The following is a 23,221-nucleotide window of genomic DNA, read 5'->3' on the forward strand; positions in this document are numbered from 1 at the left end:
ATGACACTAAGCTAGGAAGGGTTGTGTGCACGGAAGAGGGGGTCAGGAAGCTCCAGTGTGATTTGGATAAATTGAGGGACTGGGCAGATACATGGCAAATGCACTACAATGTGGATAAATGTGAGGTTATCCACTTTGGTAATACAAACTGGAGAGCAGATTACTATTTGAATGGCAATAGATTAAGAGATGGGGAAGTGCAGAGAGACCTAGGGGTACTTGTACATCAGTCTCTGAAGGCGAGCATGCAGGTACAGCAGGCGGTTAAAAAGGCAAAGGGTATGTTGGCCTTCATATCAAGAGGGTTTGAGTATAGGAACAAGGATACCTTACTGCAGCTGTACAGGGCCTTGGTGAGACCCCACCTGGAGTATTGTGTGCAGTTTTGGTCACCTTATCTAAGGAAGGATGTTCTTGCAATGGAGGCAGTGCAGAAGCGATTCACCAGGAATGACTTATGAGGAAAGATTGCGCAAATTAGGATTGTACTCACTGGAGTTTAGAAGATTGAGAGGGGATCTCATAGAGACATATAAAATTCTGGCAGGACTGGACAAAATGGATGCAGATGGGATGTTTCCAATGATGGGAAAATCCAGAACCCGGGGCCATGGTTTGAGGATAATAGGCAAACCATTTAGGAGATGAGGAGGAATTTCTTTATCCAGAGGGTGGTGAATCTGATGAATTAATTGCCACAGAGGGCAGTAGAGGCAGGTTCATTAAATATATTTAAGAGGGAATTAGATATATTTCTTCAGTATAAGGGTATTAAAGGTTATGGAGAGAGGGTAAGATCAGCCATTGTCTCGTTGAATGGCAGAGCAGTCTCGAAGGGTCGAATGACCTACTCTTGCTCCTATCTTCTATGTTTCTATGTTTGTCCCACTCAGCCCCATTCCCCTGCCTTCTCCCCGCAGCCTTTGATACCCTGACTATTCAGTTGCATATCAATCTCTGCCTTAAATTCATTTAACAGCTTGGCTCCACAGCTGCCCATGGCAGAAAATTCCAGTGGTTCACCACTCTCTGGCTAAATTGGCACCTTTTAGTCCTGAAGTTGTGCCCTCTTGTCCTTGACTTCTCTACCATGGGAAATCCCTTTGCCACATCTACTCTGTTCAAGCCTTTCAGCATTCTAAATGCTACTCTGAGGTCCCCCATTATTCTGAGCTCGAAGGAATACTGTCCAAGAGCCATCAAATTTTCTTCTTGTGCTAATTCCTTATTTTAAATCTTTCCTGTAGCCTTATCAATGTCAGCACATTCTTCATTAAATAAGGAGCTCAAAACTGTAGCTCTGATCTCAAGTGAGGGATCACCAGTACCTTATAAAGCCTCAAAATCACATCCCTAACCTTGCAGAGATAGTCTCGTATAATGCAAGTCTGTCCATTGCCCTGGTGGGTCACCGTGGTCCACTTGAATAAAGAACATTCCTTCTGCTGGTACCACTCTGCACCATCCTGTTTGGGCCCATCTACCCCACCAACCCTATTTACCTTGGGAGAATACATTCATTCAGTAGCAACACTCCCCTGTAGATGGAAGAGTGTAGTTTTGTTTTATGGTGGGTGGTCTCTTTCAGAGCTAGCTGCAGAGATTATTCATGTAGGTGACATGCTGACAACTGTAAGAACTTGCCACACATCATTAGGGAATGCTGTGGTGAAACTCACATTATCAGGGTTAGTGTTACTCAGAAAAGCTTTTCTGTGAATCTTCCTCTTGTAAATCTCAATCTTTTTGTACCTTTTACAAAGAGCATTATGCAACCCATACAACTATTTTTTTGCGATAATAAAGTTGGAAAACAAACAAACTTTTTCATCTAGATCTTGCAGCTCATTGAAAAATGCATTCAGCTGCCGGTTTCTTTGCTTTTAGAACACTGCATTAAGTCTGGTGGCCTTATGTTCAATAGAAACATGTCTTATTTTTAATGATTAGACTGATTTAGGCAAACCTTACTGGGAAATGCTGGCAGTTCTGTGCTGAACCTCTTGTACTTGGCCACATAAATGTAAAAACATTTGCAACTCTGATGCAAATACTAAAATCTGGAATGTATTGGGCTGAATGGTGGGGTTTTTCTGACTGCGCTGTGAAGTTGGACTCTTCTCTGAGTCCCATAACCAAGCATGAACTTGCTGCAATTCCCCAACAATTAGGCTGAGAATCTGCTGCTGAACTGCAGCAGGTTAGACCTAAAAGAACAGGGAACCTGATCATCTGATTGGAGACAAGCAACTGTAAGAGAAAATGATTAGAATGGATAATTTACATTTTCAAAATTAAGATGACTTTGGTTTAATATTTTTTAAAATATATTTTAAATGTAAAATATTAAGGTTGTTGTAATAGTTTAATGTTGCTGAATGTAAGACATTTGTATGTTTGATCTGATGCATGGCCTTGCTGTCTGTCAGTGTAATGGGCAGATGTTATTCTTGTCTATTTGATGATATGAAATAATCCAAGACAAGCTAACCATGCTAGGTGTCAATGTTTTGGATTGGGACAACTTTGGATAGCAAGTTGTCAACAGCAAAAGTAAGTTGAGGCTGAACTTCCTCTTTTCTTTCTTCTTTGGCTTGGCTTCGCGGACGAAGATTTATGGAGGGGAATGTCCACGTCTGCTGCAGGCTCGTTGGTGACTGACAAGTCCGATGCGGGACAGGCAGGCACGGTTGCAAGGGAATATTGGTTGGTTGGGGTTGGATGTTGGGTTTTTTCTCCTTTGTCTTTTGTCTGTGAGGTGGGCTTTGCGGTCTTCTTCAAAGGAGGTTGCTGCCCGCCAAACTGTGAGGTGCCAAGATGCACCTACGCCAAGAGGCGATATCAGCCCACTGGCGGTGGTCAATGTGGCAGGCACCGAGATTTCTTTAAGCAGTCCTTGTACCTCTTCTTTGGTGCACCTCTGTCTCGGTGGCCAGTGGAGAGCTCGCCAGAGAAGACGATCTTGGGAAGGCGATGGTCCTCCATTCTGGAGACGTGACCCACCCAGCACACTTGGGTCTTCAGCAGCTTGGATTCGATGCTTGCGGACTCTGCCAGCTCCAGTACTTCGACGTTGGTGATGAAATCATTCCAATGAATGTTGAGGATGGAGCGGAGACAGCGCTGATGGAAGCGTTCTAGGAGCCGTAGGCGATGCCGGTAGAGGACCCGTGATTTGGAGCCGAACAGGAGCGTGGGTATGTCAACTGATCTTTGTGAGTTTTTTCAGGTGGTTGTTTTTCCAGACTCTTGTGTAGTCTTCCAAAGGCACTATTTGCCTTGGCGAGTCTGTTGTCTATCTCTTTGTTCATCCTTGCATCAGATGAAATGGTGCAGCCGAGGTAGGTAAACTGGTTGACCGTTTTGAGTTCTGTGTGCCCGATGGAGATGTGGGGGGGCCGGTAGTCATGGTGGGGATCTGGCTGATGGAGGACCTCAGTTTTCTTCAGGCTGACTTCCAGGCCAAACATTTTGGCAGTATCCGCAAAACAGGATGTCATGCGCTGGAGAGCTGGCTCTGAATGGGCAACTAAAGTGGCATCGTCTGCAAAGAGTAGTTCACGGACAAGTTGCTCTTGTGTCTTGGTGTGAGCTTGCAGGTGCCTCAGATTGAAGAGACTGCCATCTGTTTGCGGATGTAAACAGCGTCTTCATTGTTGAGGTCTTTCATGGCTTGTTCCAGCATCATGCTGAAGAAGATAGTAAAGAGGGTTGGTGCGAGGACGCAGCCTTCTTCCTCACTAAAGGTGATATCACTAAAGGTTCGGTGAAATCAGAACTCGCAAAGAGATCCATATTGTGATCTGTTTTGCACTTGTCATCCAGTTTTGCTACTTCGGTTTTGGTATTGAATCACATCCCACCACTCCTTTCAAAATATCTTTGTATCTCAATCTACTGCCAAGAGTATTGTCAGTGAATTGAGTAATGCTGCTGTGACTTCTTACAATAGTGGCACTTGAGATGCTTTGCAGCTGTTCACTGTTAATTGATTTTTATCAATTCAAGTACTTGCATCTGAAAAGTGATTTAATTTAATTTTTTCTACACACTGCAGTAATAAAGTAAAGCTCCATCTCTGCAGATTTTGCTTTAGATTGTGTAAATGTTATCAGAAAGTAATTATAATTTTATGACATCAAGATACCAGTTTAATTGCTGAATAAACATTCATTGTAGCATGGTATTACAGTACATAACTTTGGTATTTATAACTTAACAATGATTAGTTTTCTCAGTTTGATTTAATGCTAATTTGATTAACCCAGTTGAATACTGAGTGACTTTTGTCTTTCTTGGTGCACTTGGAGTTATGAGAAGTGCAAAATGGCAATAGCAAATTACTTTGTTAGCTCTAACCCACCCCCACCCAGTGGGGAGCTGGCAGCCTATATTTAATGTTAATGGAGAAGCAACTGTAAGAGAGAACGATTAGAATGGATAATTTACATTTTCAAAATTAAGATGACTTTGGTTTAATATTATCTTTTTAAATATATTTTAAATGTAAAATATTAAGGTTGTTTTAGTAGTTTAATGTTGCTGAATGTAAGACATTTGTATGTTTGATCTGATGCATGGCCTTGCTGTCTGTCAGTGTAATGGGCAAATAGACCAAAAATGACATTTGCATTTAAAAGTTGTCACCACACCTTAGTTACAGAGTTCTGCAGCATGGAAATAAGCCCTTCAGACCATGTCTGTGTCATTCAAGCTAATCCCCATTTGCCTATGTTCAGCCCATAATTTCTCCATACCTTTCCTATCCATGTACTTTTCTAAATGTCTTTTGAACATTACAAATTGTAATTGTAAAAAACATTGCCCTCATTCACCATTTCCTCTGGCAACTCATTCCAAATACCCACCATCCTCTGTGTAAAGAAGGTGCCCCTCAGATCTGTTTTAAATCTTTCCCCTCCCACCTTAAACCTATCCCTCTAGTTTTAGATTCCCCTAGTGGGGGAAAATGCTATGACAATTTATCTTCTATATACCCCTTGTGATTTTATAAACATAAATAAAGTTCTCCCTTAGCCTGCTTGCTCCAGGGAGAAAAGTTCTTACATCTCCTTATAATTTTAGCCTCCAGTTCCAGTAGGATTCTTGTAATATTTTCTGTACCCTTTCCAGATTAATGATATCTCTGCAATAGCTGGGTGACCTAAACTTCACACAATGCTCCAAGGATGTAATGTGATGTTCCTGCTCCTGTTCTCTAACCTTGTACTCCTGTACACATGTCAAATGCCTTCTTCTCCACCCTCTCACCCTGTATCTCCATTTTCCTGGAACTATGTTTCTGTACCCTCAGGGATTTTTGTTGTATTAGCATTCCCCAGGGCCTGCAGTTCATATTATAAATCCTGCCCTGGTTCAAACTCCCAAACTTAGCAATTACGTGCTCATCAGAGCTGAATGGCAAGGTGCATTCCATGCTGAAGGCCATGAATGTGGTGTACAAGTCAGGTGAACCAGCACCATTTTTGAAAACCATGTACAACCTGCACTTGGCCATCAGAGTTACCAAGAAGCAATACTGAGCCAGGCAAGTCCCAGGCAAACCTCACAGATACCAGGTGCTTATGGCAGGTCATGTATGTCATCATGGGCTACAAAGAAAAATTGGGTAGAATAGCAAATAAACAGCGCATCACTCCCAGATGACCTCCAAGGCCGACACTCTCCTAGTAATCCTGCATCCACAGTCACTGTCGCAGATGTTAAATTGGCCTTCCGGAGAATTAATTCTCAGAAAGCAACTGGACCAGTCAGAGTTCATGGACATGTCCTCAATGCTGTGCAGACCAATTGGCAGCTGTATTCAGAGATATCTTCATCCTCTTTCCCAAAAGATTGAAATACTCACCTGCTTCAAGAAGGCTACGATCATCCCAATGCAGAAGAAGGCAGTGGCTAGCTTAAGTGATTATCAGCTGGTGGCTCTGAGATCCACCACATTGAAGCACTTTGAGAGGATGGCTGTGGCTCACATTAACTGCAGCCTCCCAGCCACCCTTTACCCACTCTTATTCCCATATGGCTGAAACAGGGCCACATCATCTCTCTGGCCCTACACTTGGACAATAAGAGCACTGGTATTAGATTATGACATCGGCTACAGTTCCACTTTCAACACTATTGTACCAAAAAAATGAATCATCAAGCTACATAACCTTGTTCTCAGCACCCTTCTCTCTAATTAGATCCATGGTGATTTCTGCATTATTGTGTTCTCTTTCAGGAAAGGTGGGACCTATTCCAATGGAACGGCTTGCATCTGAACTGGAGGGAAACTAATATCCTTGCAGGAAGGTTTGCTAGTGCTGTTCCAGATGATTTAAATTAGATTTTCGGGGGATGGGAACCAGAGTATCAGAGTAGATGGAGGAGGGAAAAGGTGATGTGAAAATTACATATAATGTTAGAAGTCAACAGGTTGTACGAAGTGGAAATGTTCTCTGGTGCATCTATTTCAATGCAAGTAGCATTGCAGGAAAAGCAGATGAGCTTAGAGCGTGGATTGGCACGTGGAATTATGACATTGTGGCCATTAATGAAACTTGGTTGCAGGAGGGGCGGGACTGGCAGCTCGGTGTTCTGGGCTTCTGTTGTTTCAGATATGATAGAATGGAAGGTTGAAAGGAAGAGTAGTGACATTTCTTGTCAGCTGTGCTATGGCAGGGCAGGACAGACCAGAGGGCTCTTCTACTGAAGCTATATGTGTGGAGCTGTGGAATCGGAAAGGGATGAGCACAATTATAGACTGCACAATAGTCAACAAGAATTGGAGGAGTAAATCTGTAGAGAGATAGCAGACAGCTGCAGGAAACATAAGGAAGTGAAAGCTGGAGATTTTAACTATCCACATATTGACTGGGACACCCATTCTGTAAAAGGGCTAGGTGGCTTGGAATTTGATAAATGTGTTCAGAAAAGTTTTCTAAATCAATATATAGAGGAACCAACAAGTGAAGGTGCATCTCCTATTAGGGACAAAGACAGAACAGGTGACAGAAGGGGAATATTTTTCATCCAGTGATCTTAATGCCATTAGTTCCAAGTTAATCATGGAGAAGGATAGGTCTGGGCCTCGGGTTGAGATTCTAAATTGAAGAACGGACAATTTTGAGGAAATGAGAGAGGATCTAGAATGCGTGGATTAGGATAAGTTGTTTTTGGGCAAGGATGTGTGAGGTCAGTGGAAGTCCTACAAAGGTGAAATTTTGAGAGTAGAGTTTGTATGTTCCTGTCAGGTTTAAAGAAAAAGTTAGCAGGATTGGGAACTTTGATTTTTGAGAGATATTGGTGATCTACTTTGGAAGAAGAGAGTGGTATATAACAGGAATAGGCAACATGGAGCATATAAGGTACTTGAGGAGTGTTTAAAAAAAAAGAAAAACCTCAAGAAAGAAATTAGGATGTCATGTTTAAACTTAGAGAAGATTAGATGCTCAATTTCTGATTTGAATTTAAATTTTCAAACACTGAGGGCCCTTTTTGAATTACTTTTATAACCTTTGATTTATTATGAAGGTAAAAATGTTGACTAATGAGGTCATTTATAACTCTGATTAAGAATTTTCTTTTTTTTTGGCCAAACAGCTTCTTTCTTAGTAGTGGGTTTTGATTTTTTTTTATATAATAAAGTAATATATCTAGCGCAAACAATAATGGTGATAGTGGGCATCCCTGCCGCGTTGACTTGCTTAAGTTAAATTGCTTTGATACATGTCCATTTACTGTCACTTTCGCTAACGGTCCCTTATATAATGCTTTAATCCAATTAATATACTTCTCCGGTAAACTGAATTTTTGCAATACTTTGAACAAGTAATTCCATTCTACTCTGTCGAAGGCCTTCTCTGCGTCTAAAGCAACTGCTACTGCCGGTGCTTTATTTCCTTCTACTGCATGGATTAAGTTAATAAATTTACAAATATTGCGTGTTGTGCGTCTTTTTTTGATAAATCCAGTTTGGTCTAAATTTACCATTTTCGGTACCTGTTCTGCTAATCTGTTCGCTAATAGTTTAGCTATTATCTTATAATCTGTGTTTAGCAGAGATATTGGTCTATATGACGCTGGTGAGAGTGGATCTTTCCCTTGTTTTAGTATCACTGTAATTATTGCTGTTTTACATGAATCTGGTAAGTTTTGTGTCTCATCAATCTGGTTGATTACATCCAGGAGGGGCGGTATTATTAGGTCTTTAAATGTTTTGTAGAATTCTATTGGGAGTCCATCCTCTCCTGGTGTCTTATTATTTGGTAAATTTTTTATTATCTCTTGTATTTCTACTGTTCCAAATGGTTCTGTTAATTTATTTTGTTCCTCTATTTGTAGTTTTGGTAGTTCAATTTTAGTCAAAAATTCATCTATTTTCCCTTCTTTCCCTTCGTTTTCGGTTCGGTATAATTGTTCATAGAATTCTCTGAAGTTTTCCTTAATTTCTTTTGGATTATATGTAATTTGTTTGTCTTTTTTCCTTGTTGCCAATACCATTTTCTTAGTTTGCTCTGTCTTAAGCTGCCATGCTAGGATTTTGTGTGTTTTTTCCCCTAGTTCATAATATTTCTGTTTTGTCTTCATTATATTCTTCTCCACCTTATATGTTTGTAATGTTTCATATTTTATTTTTTTATCCGCCAATTCTCTTCTTTTGGTTGTATCTTCCTTTATTGCTAATTTTTTTTCTATGTTTATTATTTCCCTTTCCAACTGCTCTGTTTCCTGATTATAGTCCTTCTTCATCTTGGTTGCATAACTTATTATTTGCCCTCTAATGAATGCTTTCATTGCGTCCCATAGTATAAACTTATCTTCCACTGATTCCGTATTTACTTCAAAGTACATTTTTAATTGTTTTTCAATAAATTCTCTAAAATCCTGTCTTTTAAGTAGCATGGGGTTTAATCTCCATCTATACATTCTTGGAGGGATGTCTTCTAGCTCTATTGCCAATAACAGGGGTGAGTGGTCCGATAATAGTCTAGCTTTATATTCCGTTTTCCTAACTCTCCCTTGTATGTGGGCTGATAACAGGAATAGGTCTATCCTTGAGTATGTTTTATGTCTAGTCGAGTAGTATGAGTATTCCTTTTCTTTTGGGTTTTGTTTCCTCCATATGTCCACAAGTTTCATTTCTTGCATTGATTTAATTATAAATTTGGTTACTTTGTTCTTCCTGTTAATTTTTTTCCCCGTTTTATCCATATTTGGATCCAAATTCAGATTGAAATCCCCTCCTATTAGTATGTTCCCTTGCGTATTAGCTACCTTCAAAAAGATATCTTGCATAAACTTTTGATCTTCTTCGTTAGGTGAATATATATTAAGTAGATTCCAAAGCTCTGAATATATCTGACATTTTATCATAACATATCTCCCTGCTGGATCTATTATTTCCTCTTCTATTTTGAATGGCACATTTTTGCTAATTAATATAGCCACTCCTCTTGCTTTTGAATTATACGATGCTGCTGTTACATGTCCTACCCAATCTCTCTTTAATTTCTTGTGCTCCAATTCAGTTAAGTGTGTTTCTTGGACAAATGCTATATCTATTTTTTCCTTTTTCAGTAAATTTAGTAGTTTCTTCCTTTTAATTTGGTTATGTATTCCATTAATATTTAGAGTCATATAGTTCAGCGTAGCCATTTTATATTTTGTTTATCTTCTCTTTCCGTTTTTCCATCATTACCTTTCCTCCTTTTCCATTTCTGTTTTCTTATTTTCAACTCTTTACCAGACAACATTCCTACAACATCCAACATTTTCCTTATTCTCCTATTTCTATCTTCTTTATCCCCAATCTCCCCTTCCCCTCCTGAGTTGCCCTTTATCCCTTGTCGGACAACCACATCTCCCCTCTCCATTTGGATTTGCGAATCCACTCGCAAGCGTCAACTGATTTTGCAGTGACCGCTCTTTTCCCCCACCCAGCCCCCCCCAGAAAAGATTTCGTTTTTTATATGTCACAAAGGTCACTCTTTTAGTTCCCTCCTTATTCTCTCTATTCCATTACCTTCCCTTATTAATTCTTGTCTATACTCTCTATGTTTTCCTCTAATTACAGATACTTTCACATATGCCCATTGTCTCAATTCACTCTTATACCTCTTTACCCACATACATATCAATCGTGATAATTTTTGCTCTCATTACCCGTCTTCATCCCTCAGTCTATTTTTGTAATTGTTCTGCAAATTTTCGTGCTTCTTCTGGATCCGAGAATAGTCTGTTTTGTTGTCCTGGAATAAATATTTTCAATACCGCAGGATGCTTCAGTGTAAATTTATATCCTTTCTTCCATAAAATCGCTTTTGCTGCATTGAACTCTTTTCTCTTCTTTAGGAGTTCAAAGCTTATATCTGGATAAATGAAGATTTTTTGCCCTTTATACTCCAGTGGTTTGTTGCCCTCTCTTACTTTTTCCATTGTCTTCTCCAGTACCTTTTCTCTTGTAGTATATCTTAGGAATTTTACTACAATAGATCTTGGTTTTTGTTGTGGTTGTGGTTTAGGGGCCAATGCTCTATGTGCCCTTTCTATTTCCATTTCTTGCTGTAGTTCTGGACATCCTAGGGCCTTAGGGATCCATTCTTTTATAAACTCCCTCATATTCTTGCCTTCTACATCTTCCTTAAGGCCCACTATCTTTATGTTATTTCTTCTGTTATAATTTTCCATTATATCTATTTTTTGGGCTAGTAATTCTTGTGTCTCTTTAGTTTTTTTATTAGATTCCTCCAATTTCTTTTTTAAGTCTTCTACCTCCATTTCTGCTGCTATTGCCCGTTCTTCCATCTTGTCCATTTTTTTCCCCATTTCTGTTAAGGTCATATCCATTTTATTTATTTTCTTTTCTGTGTTGTTTATTCTTCTTCTTAAATCATTGAATTCCTGTGTTTGCCATTCTTTAAATGACTCCATGTATCCTCTAACAAGAGCAAGTACCTCCTTTACCTTGCCTTTCTTTTCTTCTTCTATTTCCCTGTACTCTTCCTCTTCCTCTTCTTCTTCCTCTAGGTTGACCATCTGTTGTTTCTTTGCTGCCCTTTCCTCCTCTTCTTTCTTGTTTCCATTGTCTTCTGTGGTCTCTTCTTGCTGCAGGTGTTCTGCAGCTGTCGTTGCCGGCTGTGGAGATCGACTCCCCAGCTGGTCCCCCCTCCCGTCGGTGTGTTTTTTTTCATGCGCATCGCGCATGCGCGACTCCTCGCGCATGCGCGGTTGCGCACTTTTACTCGGCTCTGTGAGCCATTGTTGTAGTTCTCTTTCTACCGACCTGAGGTAGTGGGGTCTTCTCTCCACAGCGGGCCTCTTCGGACAGGTAAGGCCTTCACCTTTTTCCTCCGTTGTCTTCTCTTCCTCTCTTCTTTCCGTTGATTTTGATTTTTCTCCTTTTGTCTCCATCTTCTTTCCACCTTTATACTCACTTTTCTTTAACTTGTATTTCTGTGCCTTTGTATTTTCTCTTGTTTTTCCCGACTTTTCTGGAGAGGGCTGGAGTTCACCGTCCGGCCACTACTCCATCACGTGACTCCTCATAAAGTAATATATCAATGTTTGAAATACTATGTTTGATTAAAATGTGGAGTACCATGGATGAAATGATATGATTTAATTGTAATGTATCTTTTTCAATTTTAACATGTATCAGAATGTACTCTGTATTTTTGGATGTGAAATTACAATGTTAATAAAAATATTGAAAAAGAAAAAAAAATGGAAAAGGAAAGCAAAAAAAAAAGACATGAGGTTCTTCAGCAGACAAAATGAAGGAAAATCCTGAGTTTTGACAGATATATTAAGAGCAAAAGGATAGTAAGGGTCAAAATTGGTCCCCTTGAAGATCAGAGTGGTTGGCTTTGTATGAGGCAAAAGAGATGGGGGACATCTTAAAAGTTTTTTTTTCATCAGTATTCACTCAGGATCTGGACACAGAGTCTGGGAAATAATCAAAACGAACAGTAAGGTCATTGAACCTATACAGATTAAAGAAGAGGAGGTGCTTGCTGTCTTAAGGCAAATAAGGATGGATAAATACCCAGAGCCTGGCAAAGTGTTCCCTTGGACCTTGAGGGAGGCTATTGTAGAAATTGCTGGGGCTCTGGCTGAAATATTTAAAATGTGCTTAGCCACAGATTAGAAAGTAGCTCACGTTGTTCCATTGTTTAAAGGCTCCAAAAATAACCCTGGAAATTATAGGCTGGTGAGCCTGATGTCAGTAGTTGATAAATTATTGGAAGATGTTCTCAGGGACAGCCAGGGGCTGATTCAGGATAGATAGCATGGCTTTGTGCATGGTAGGTCATGTTTAATCAATCTTATAAAATTTTTCAAGGAGATTGCTAGGAAAATTGATGAAGGAAAGGCTGTGGATGTTGTCTATATGGACTTTAGTAAGGGCTTTGATAAGGTTCCACATAGGGGTGAGTCAGAAAGGTTCAAAGACTCCATATTCAAAGTAAAGTAGTAAACTAGATTTGACAATAACTGGATGGGAGAAGCCAGAGGATGATTGCTTCTTAGATTAGAGGCCTGTGACTAGTGATGTGCCTCAGAGATCAGTGCTGGAATCATTGTTGATTGTCATCTATATCAATGATCTGGACGGTAATGTGGTAAATTGGATCAGCAAGTTTACAGATGACACTAATATTGGAGGTGTTGTGGACAGCAAGGAAGATTTTCAAAGCTTGCAGAGGGTTCTAGACCAGCTGGAAAAATAAGTTGAAAATTGGTAGATGAAATTTAATGCAGACAAGTGTGAGGTGCAGGTTTGGACACCTAACTGCAAGAAAGATATCAATAAGACAAAAAGAGTGCATAGAAGATTTCCTAGGATGCTGGTCAGATTTCAGGAACACATTACAGGAAAAGGTTAAACAGGTTAAGACTTAGTAAATATAGATAGGACATGGGTTAAGAGTGAAAGGGGAAATGTTTAGGGTGAACAAGAGGAGAAACTTCTTCTCACAAAGAGTGGTGGGAGTGTGGAATGAGTTGCCAGCTGAAGTGGTGAATCTGGGCTCAATTTTAACATTTAAGAAGAATTTGGACAGTACGTGGCTGAGAGGTGTATGGAGGGCTATAGACTGGGTGCAGGTCAGGGGGACTAGGCAGAAAAATGGTTCCACACAGACCAGAAGGGCCGAAGGGGCCTTTTTCTGTGCTGTAATATTCTGTGGTTCTATAACTTTCAATTCCACAGGCTGAAACCAGAGAGGATTGTTGACTGCACCACCACCATAATCATCTTCAGCACTGGGGCACCACGAGCCTGTGTATTCAGCCCTACTATACTCCCTGAATACTCATGATTGAGTGGCCAAAGACATTTCCAAATTCATCTATAAATGCACGATGACACCACCATCACATGTAGGATATCAGACAATGGTAATGTGGAGGAGTACAGACGAGAAGACTCATCACACCCAGCCACATTCTTTTCAACCCTTCTCATCAGAATGAAGATTCACGAGAATAAAATCGATAAGCTTATCTGTTCAAGGACAGTTTCTTTCCTGCCATTATACGACTCCTGAATGAACCCCAGAATAATAAAATTATGTTGCTTTATCTCAATGCCAACTGATCTCTCTATAACTCTGCTCTTTTACCTGTGCCTTACTTGTATGATGTATGAGATGTCTGTTCACAAACTGTCACTGCATCATGGTACTTGTGACAATAAACTTTATCTTGAACAAAGTGCAGCACCTCGCACTTGCAGGTTAATTCCATCTGCTGTACCATGGCCCACTTTCCTAGTTCAAAGTTCACATACAACCCTGATTCTTTTCCCTGTGGGCCAGGCATAATATCTACTTGTCGGTAGTACAAAAAAAACTTTACTCAAAAGAAACAAATACAAAAGATTGAAATGTAAACAAACTGTGCAATATGGAAGAAAAAATGTTCAATAATAAATAATGAGCAGATTAAGAGTTCTTAAATGAATCTCTGAGTTTGTTCTTTGGGAGTCTGATGGGGGTGAGCTTTCAAGTGTTCCTGAACCTGGTGGTACAAGCCTTGATGGCTACTGCTCTCCGACAGAAGCATTGCATGAAGGTGTTCTCAATGGTGGAGAATGTTTTGCCTGTGATGTTCTGGGTGATGTCCACTATCTTTTGCAGGCTTTGATGCAGCCGGTCAGCACACTTTCCACTACACAACTGTAGAAGTCTGCCAAGGTTTTCGATGTCATTACTAAACCTTCGCAACTCCTGAGGAAGTCGAGGTGCTGATGCGCTTTCTTCATGATGACATTAGTGTGTTGGGCCTAGAAAAAATATTCCAAGATAGTGATTTCCAGGAATTTAAATTTGCTTACTCTCCCTCAATAATCACTTTTTCATACACCTCTGGTTTTCCCTTCCTAAAGTCCACAATCAGCTCCTTGGTTTTGGTAACATTGAGTGTGAATTCATTTAGATCCTGTTGTAATCTCACACAACCTTTTTCATCAATTTTTGTATCATCCACAAATTTAGTAACCCTGGTAACTACATTGTTGTTCAAGTTGTTAATATAAATGACAAACAACAGTGGACCAGTGCACTCCAGTGGTCACAGACCACCAATCTGCCAAAGCATCCTGCATCTCTCCCCTCTGTCCTACCATCAAGCCAATTCTGTGCCAAATTAGCTTACTCACCATCCATTCCGTGTATTCTGACTGTCCGAACCAGGGTCTTGTGAAGGGCTTTGCTAAAATCCATGAAGAAGCCTTCCTCAATCTTCTTCATCTCTTCAAAAAACTTAATAAATGAAACATTAAATAGAGGGCTTTAAATATAATAAACTGCCAGGTGAATGCAAATTCTACTATTATGGACTTTAAAGAGGTTTTTAACTAGGAAGACTTCTTAGCGCTTGTGGGGTTGAGTACAATTGGTGTGAGACTACCTTCTCAAAACACTGACTAATCTCAAACTGATTCCAGTGGGGCTGCAGTGTAAAACTCCTCTCAGTGCAGTGTCAAAGGACTACCAAACATGCAGTATGTAATACAGTATAAAAAAATACCCTGTGCAGATACAAGTTCTTGTAACGAAGTTAATTATGCACTTCTATTGTTGACTTAAAAAAAATTACAGATTAAAATTAAGAGATAAAATAAATTTTAAAACTTCATTGTGATACAAGGATAATGTCTCCTAGGAGCTGCTGATGTAGGATAGCATTGATGCCAAGGAATCTAATTCATGTTTCCATAAATGTCCCATCAGTGATTAAGATCTTTTGTATGTCTCATTTTTAGGGATTTCAAAAACAAAATAATTTAAGCAAAGATAAATTGAGTACTCAAAAGTGTTGTAGATGATCTTCAACCTCATTTTCATGTGCAGATAAATGTTTTGGACCATGAATTCTGATCTTATTCCAGCCTACAGTTTTGGGTCTTTTGGATGGCAAATTAATGGAAGCAATTGCATGCATAGACAGTGGGAAAGGGGGTTGTACAATGTTGGTTTGTATTTAGCAGGCCACTTTATAGATTGTTATCTCGGCAGCTTTCAAGACTAGGTACAAGTGGGACACTCGTGTTCTGCCTGTTTGCAAACAAAAATTGTGACTGGGGTTTAAGGCATAAGATGTATAATAGATGTGAACAATTTTAGATTTTATTGTCAGAGTATATACATAACATCACATACAACCCTGAGATTCTTTTTTTCTGCAATATACCTTCAGGCACTCCCATTTCCAAGCTCTTTTAATAATGTTACAAGTACACCCTAGATGCCAGTATAACATCTGTGATGGCCTTGTTAATCCAACCCCAACCCTTTTCCTCCATCTTTGTCATTTAATTCTTCAGTAAAAGTTATCAAACCATAAAGTAATGCAGGATGGAAACGGGCCTCTTGAGCACATCTGTAACAACCATCAACCACTAGTTTACCCTAATACGACATTAATCCCATTCTCCCTATATTCAACTATCTGGATTCCACCACACAGGCAGTTTACAGCAGCCGATTGACCTTCCAACCTATATTTCTTTTGGATCTGCAAGAACCCCAGAGCACCCTGGGGGAAATTACACGGATATAGGGAAAATGTGCAAACACCACACAGATGGAGATAAACTTGGTTATCTGGTGCCATGAAAGCAGCACCTCTACAAGCTGAGTCAGTTGATATGTATCATAATAATGATATGTATCAACTGATGACTCCCCAAGGGCTGATCATTATTATGTTTACACTGCCCAGACCATCGATTACCAATTCTTCAAATAATTCTGATTTTTTTGTCCTGATTATCCTTCTTTGTTTTTGGTTCTCTTCTTTTAACAAGTAATATTTCCTCATAGCCATATATAATGATATAAAAGCAATATATATATATATTTACAGCCACTTCGGCCCTTGTAGTCCATGTCAAATACCTTTTCCACTAGTACCATTGACCCGCACCAGCCCATAACCCTCCACACCTCTCATCCATATACCTGTCCAACTTTTCCTTAAATATTATCCATGTCCTCTCCCACTCTCAATGAAAAAAGCCTGTCCACATTGACTCTATCCATCCCCCTCATCATTTTGAATACCTCTATCAAATCACCCCTCAATCTTCTACACTCCAGGAAATAAAGTCACAGCCTGGTCAACCTTTCCCTGTAACTAAAACCCTGAAACCCAGGCAACATTCTTGTAAATCTCCTCTTACACTCTCTCTATTTTTTTTATATATCTTTCCTATAATTCAGCGACCAAAACTGCACACAATATTCCAAATTTGGCTTCACCAATTCCTTATACTACTTCAACCTGACATCCCAGCTCCTGTATTCAATACTCTGATTTATGAGGGCCAACATACCAAATGCTTTCTTCACCACCCTATATACATATGATTCCACTTTCAGGGAATTATGTACCAGAATTCCTAAATCCCTTTGTTCTACTGCACTCCTCAATTGTCCATCATTTAACATCCATGACCTTTGCTGATTAGTCCTACCAAGATGTAGCACTTCACATTTATCAGTATTAAACTCCATCTGCCATTTTTCTGCCCACTCCTCTAACCATCCTATATTCCACTGCAAACTTTTGATAAGCTTCTTCACTGTCCACAACACCACTAATCTTTGTATCATCTGCATGCTTACAAATCCAATTTACCAACCTATCATCTATTGAAGAGCTGCCAAATTTGTGGGAGTGCCATAGGGTGTCATTTTGTCATATATAATTAGATTTTGCTTATTGTCAGGAGATATGTCCAAATCTCAAAGACCAAGTCCAGCAGTTTGAAAAGTCCGGGACCTGGGTTCTGCAATCAAAGATGATGCTCACTGGTGACTTCAAAGAAAGCTGCCCACAAAGATCTAGTTATTTCTGTGGCATGGGATTTTCCTTTGCCTTGTTTCTATCAAGTCCCAGTTAAATGGAATCAAATGCTTCAATAATGCTGAGCTGGCTGAGCACCCTGTCACATTATAGAAGTCTCATGGACCAGAAGCCTGGAAAGAAAAAGCAAAAATGTCATTCATATATTTTAAATGTTGAAATTTTTGTTTGAGAATACCTAATAATTTTAAGTATATACTTTGGAATATTACATGTATTTGTTTTTATCAGGTTCAGTAAGGTTTCTCAGCTATAATTATGGATTTGCATGCCATTGAAACCTTTCCGGGCTATTTACTGTGTTTACACTAAGAATTTTACTCCCTTGACATGTTCATTAGTACACAGATCTTGAAGATGGTGCAGTTGCAGCTTCTTGTTCTTTTCCTTTAAGCGTTTGTGTGGCTACTCCAGAGGTGATATCAGTTTGATAACACAATAACCAAAAAAAGTTTCCAATTACTGCAGCATGGAATCTCAGCTAGTAATTCTGTTTATTTCATGTCCTTATCTACTGTTTTTTTTTGTTGCTTTGTTGCCACCATGTTCATTCTTTTTTCAAAATGCGTTTTCTACAAAAAGATTATCTGAGCACAGTTTTGATGACTCCCATACAGTGCTGCCATCTCATTGTTCCTTTCTTTCCACAGCAATGTCCTTGAAGAGATTCCATGGACACAATGATAAGGCTGTCACACAGCTGGGATCTATGCTTTTCACCAGACTGGTATCTGGAGCCAGGTGAGTTACTGAGTAATTGGCACCCTTAATGTAGTTATTGATTGAGTTGAGCTTTGTTTTCCTTTCATACGAGGATCATGAATGTCTGAATTGGTTATCTGAGCTGCATCCACCAAGGCTTGTCATTTATACAGTAGCCATTCCTGCTTTTATGAAGAGGGGTGTTTAAAAAAATATATTTAGTGTCAGTTCTGTATTTTACGTTATTCAAATTTTGAATGTGATGGGATATTATTAAATGTGTACATAAGTTCAGCATGAGGCAAACCCACAATGTCTCTTTTTCCCTTCCCTCCAGAGTTGTTCCAGTTGGCATAAGACAAGATATAAGTGGCTATACTTTCGAAGGGTTTATGTCTCACACTAATCGCTACCCATGCCCTTATATGAATGCTGCATCAGCGATTGGGATAAAAAAACAAGATGTAGATCTTTTTATTAAAAAACTGGACAAATGCCTCAAGAACATGTTGAAAGAGAAAGGAATTTCAAGAGCAGAAACAGAAATTGGAATGGCAATGCAGGAAACATCTGAAGGTGCTGAAATGGAGCAATTGTCTGAAATTGTTCAAAATAGCCTAAAGGTTGAGGCTGATGTTGTACGTCAGCATGTCTGATTCCCAACAAATCATTGCTTTTGCTCATTTCGGAGGTAAAGTTTCAGAAGTGCGAGACTGAAAAATAACTGACGTTGGAGTTATCGCCTGATTCTGATTTGTATCAGAGGAGCTAAAAGTTTTTTGTGATAGCCAGGAAAGAATGAAGCAATAAATTTGCTTCTGTAATCTAGAATGAATTCATAATTAGCAAATCAGTCACTAAATATATAGGTAATGTTGAGGTTGTTTAGATTAGATGCTGGGAGAGAAAGGTAAAATAATAATTAGATCAGTAAATTAATTGAAAGTATTTTTGAATTTGTGCTGGCACTGCAGGAATATCCGATATATGCTTTCTTCAAAGCATTCAAGATAACCTCAATATTTTTTTGATGTTCCAGTTTTGTTTACTAAAGCCTATTAGAATATATATGTAAAAATGAAGCTTATGAATATAAAAAACATTTCGCAAACATGAAGGGTTGAGGTGTATTTCTTCAAGATGAGTGTTGGGAATGGTGTATTTCTTTTTATCTGAGGGATTATTTGGTGGCCCAGCATTGCCTTAAGAAACCACTTATCTCCTTTGCACTCAGCAGCATTGGGCTTCAGCTCTTCAGACACTTGTCAAATCAAATCCGCTAGAGACTGCATGGAAAAAAGCCAGGCATCGTTTCACTTGAGACCATTAACATTCTATACTGACAGAGTTAACACTCTCAAAGTAAGTTATCATCCTGCAACAGGATTATAGAACAGCAACCTAGTTCTGTCTTGGTCTCAAATGCACGCAGAGTATATTGTTGATTTATTTCTCTCATCCCTTTGCAATATGGATGTCTTTTGCAGTTAAGATTTGGGCTTCAAAGTGAATACGACATTTACTTTGATTGCATAGGAGGAATCTAGTTAGTCTGTAAACCACTCCTATTCTAAGAAGAAAAAAGAGAATAATGGGACCATATAATTAGGCAGTTGTTCCACATATTGCACCTGTATTATAACTCTAAATGAAAGAGAATAAAGATAGCTAATCCCAAAACGCTTTCCAATTCTGCTCCAGTCTCCATTCATCTAATGCTGAAACTCCTTGGTTTTCAATTCTGCTCCCATCTCCATTCAATTAATGCTGAAACTCCTTGATCAATCATTTTTATCTCTAAATTTGATTATTGCAATATTGTCCCAGTCAGCTTTCCTTGTTTGACTTCCACGAATTTGTGGTGCCTCTGTTAGAACTTGCATTAAATGCTCTTCACTCATACTGTTCACCCAGTAACTCACACAGGCTCCAGGTTCAGGAGTGCCTCAATTTTAATCTTTTGAAATTCTTCCCTTTGCTTTCAAACCATTTCGCAGCTTCCCTATCCTGCCTTTTTTTAAACTTGAAGTTCCTACAACTCTTCCTGATATTTCATCCTCGACTGATGTAATTCATTCTCCCTTGGCCTCTAGATCCTTAGCGATTAAGGCCTGTTTCCACCCCCTCCCTCCCCCCACCCCTTGTCTGGACTTACTCTTTTGATTAAATCCTTGTACCTTACTTCGATTTGCTGGTTCAAATGTGTGACAAGAATTTACGTAAAGATGCTGCAAAGCAACAAAAAAAATGTTGATGCTAAGGATTCTTAGCATGTTGGACAGCATCTATGGAGAGAGAAACAGAATTAAGATTCCAGGTCAGTTACTTTTCATCAGCATGTTTAAAAACTATATTTTTTTTGTAATAGGCTTTGAAACTGGGCCAATGCATATATTGTAATTGTGCTGCACAACACACAGATGGAATACAATACTGATGAGTGGGGTAAAGGTGTTGGTTGTGATTGGAATCAGTGATGCCATCATGTTGTAATGCATCTGGAGTTTTCCTTGATCAATCATATTAGTAATAGCATTGGATTACTGCATCGCAATGAACTAATAGAGAACGCAAACCTTCACTTTTGTTTGGCTTCATTGCCATCTTTTATGGCAAAATCACTTCCATGTATGATCGAGATTGCTCTGCCACATGGACTTTCATCTTTATCTCTCCTGAATCAGGCTCATCTAGAACTCTGAAACGTTAACTCAAATCTATCCTGTTCACCCTCTTGTGCTTGCAGCTCTCCATGAGCTCCCTGTTTTTCAACACTCCTTACTTATGCCATCTCACTGGCTCTTCACAAAGCCCTGGAACACCTGGAAAGCAAAGATGCATACATCAGGATTCTCTTTATCAAGTTCGGCACCATCATCCCTTCAAATTGGATCAGCAAACTCCAAGACCTGGATATGTGTATATGGATCCTATCCACAATCAGTGAAGTTTGGGAAGAACATCTCCATAAGCTCCATCAGTGCCAGAGCACCACAGGGTTGTGTTCTTAGCCCCCTGTTCTACTCACAGATACACCTATTACTGTATGCCTCGGTATGACAATAATGCCATCTACCATCTATGCTGACGATACAATGGTAGTGGGTGTGTCTAAAAAGGGTGAAGAGTCAGCATGCAAGAGGGAGATTGAAGAGTTGGCTGAATGGTGCACCAACAACAACCTTGCACTCAAGGTCAACAAAAGCAAAGAGCTGATTGTTGACTTCAGGAAGTGAATTGATTGTTGACTTCAGGAAGTGAATTGATTGTTGACTTCAGGAAGTGAATTGATTGTTGACTTCAGGAAGTGAATTGATTGTTGACTTCAGGAAGTGAATTGATTGTTGACTTCAGGAAGTGAATTGATTGTTGACTTCAGGAAGTGAAGCCAAATGTTTATGAGCCAATGGTAGATAATTGGGGAATCGGAGGAGGAGAGGGCGAGCAAATTGAAGTTCTTGGAAGTCACTATTTCGGAGGATCTTTCCTGGACCCCACACATTAATGGAATTGTGAAGAAAGCATGCCAGTACCTCTGCTTCCTCAGTAGTTTGCAGAGGTTTGGTATGACATCAGAAACCCTGGCAAATTTCTACAGATGTGTAGTGGAAAGTGTGTGTGGTGAATGTCTGCCCAGCTGCCTGTCTCCCTTCTGGTGAGCCTTGCTGTACTAACATTGGCTGTGCATTATCTCTACTGTTAAGGACACTCCCCTTGGATATAACTGTATATGCACTTATTGTCTTTCATTATTGTACCATGAGTTTCTGCTAATAAAAGCCATGATTATTATTTGACCACATCGTCTCTGTCTACTTCATCAACTGGCACTAATTTTATTAGCAGAAATGGATGCAGCACTCAAGCCAGAGCGGCTGATGATCGACCAGTCTGGCCCGAGGGCCAGAGAAATTTTCAACCACTGGATTGCTTGTTTCGATTACTACATGGCTCAAAACAACATGGTTGATGAGGCGATACAGTGCGGCCACCTGAACTCTCTGCTGGGCGAGGTCCCTTTCGCTGTAACGCAAGGAGCTACCACTCTGGCTATAGCCTGGGAACGTCTGACTGCTTACTATGCAGGGCCACGGAATGTGGTGCTTGCTCGACACCAGTTGCTGTCTAGACGCCAGAAAACTGGGGAAAGTGATGCTGTCTATGCACTGGCCCTCGACTCGCTGGAAAACAAATGTGATGTCAGGGCAGTCAATGTGCAACAACACTGCAATGCCTTGAAGCTGGATGCTTTTGTCAACGGGATTGACTCCAGTTACATCCGACAGAGGCTGCTGGAGACGGAGCCCTTAACCTACGACCGGGCAGTCACTCTAGCCAAAACACTGAGAAGTGCCATGCAGTCCAGTGAAATGCTAGAAACCGAAAAGGAAACATCCAGGAGTGCTGGAACCCCGAAGGAAAGAAAAGGGCGAACTCCAGAAAAATGCTACTTCTGTGTTAAGAGCTGGCACCCCAGACAGAAGTGCCTGGGTTGATTTGCTACCTGCAGCTATTGTGGGAAACTCGGCCACTTCGCTAAAGTGTGTAAGGTGAAAAGTACTCCCACTGATAAATTTCGGTGGGCCACTACCCACACGTGCCATCCCCCACGCTAGTTACTGCGGTCTGTCCACATTAAAGATTAAAGCTCCCTCCCTTTTCAGTGATTTATCCCCAAGTGTCAGCCGATTGCCACTAAGAGCTGTTCTTACAGCAAAGAGGATCGTGAGTTTATCAAAGCGGAGACCCAGAGATTGCTTAAAGAGGGAGTAATTGAACCCAGTAAGAGTCCGTGGCGAGCCCAGGTGGTTGTTGTGAAAAATCACACTAAGAAACGACTGGCTATTGACTACAGCCAGACAATCAACCGTTACACTAACCTGGATGCCTACCCCCTGCCACGCATCAATGCAATACAAAGTGTATTCCACTATCGACCTCAAAGCAGCTTACCACCAAATCCCCATTAAAAAAAAGAAATGACCCTATACAGCCTTTGAGGCTGATGGGGGGGTGGGGTTATACCAGTTTAAAAGGGTACCTTTTGGAGTAACTAATGGTGTGTCAGTGTTTCAGAGGGAAATGGATAAGATTGTTAGGACGTATGAGTTACAGGGTGCGTTTCCCTATCTGGCTAATGTCA

At 40.0% G+C, this 23,221-nt stretch overlaps 1 protein-coding gene across 7 annotated transcripts in view; it reads left to right on the forward strand.

Moving 5' to 3' along the window:
- Positions 1-23,221, forward strand: part of sepsecs (Sep (O-phosphoserine) tRNA:Sec (selenocysteine) tRNA synthase) — a 138,921-nt gene that overhangs the window by 113,495 nt on the left and 2,205 nt on the right. For 5 of the 7 annotated variants that reach the window (XM_069925039.1, XM_069925040.1, XM_069925038.1 and 2 more), the window contains 3 exons: positions 18,027-18,117; positions 18,416-18,654; positions 20,825-21,875. In XM_069925039.1, coding sequence (XP_069781140.1) covers positions 18,027-18,117; positions 18,416-18,654; positions 20,825-21,138 — 644 coding nt within the window. In that variant the 3' untranslated portion in view covers positions 21,139-21,875. Of the gene's footprint in view, positions 1-18,026; positions 18,118-18,415; positions 18,655-20,824; positions 21,876-23,221 lie in introns of those variants that run through there. The other 2 variants (XM_069925043.1, XM_069925044.1) reach the window with 2 other exon arrangements.

Source organism: Narcine bancroftii, chromosome 3 (assembly GCF_036971445.1).
Source record: "Narcine bancroftii isolate sNarBan1 chromosome 3, sNarBan1.hap1, whole genome shotgun sequence".
In the NCBI taxonomy this organism is placed as follows: Eukaryota; Metazoa; Chordata; class Chondrichthyes; order Torpediniformes; family Narcinidae; genus Narcine; species Narcine bancroftii.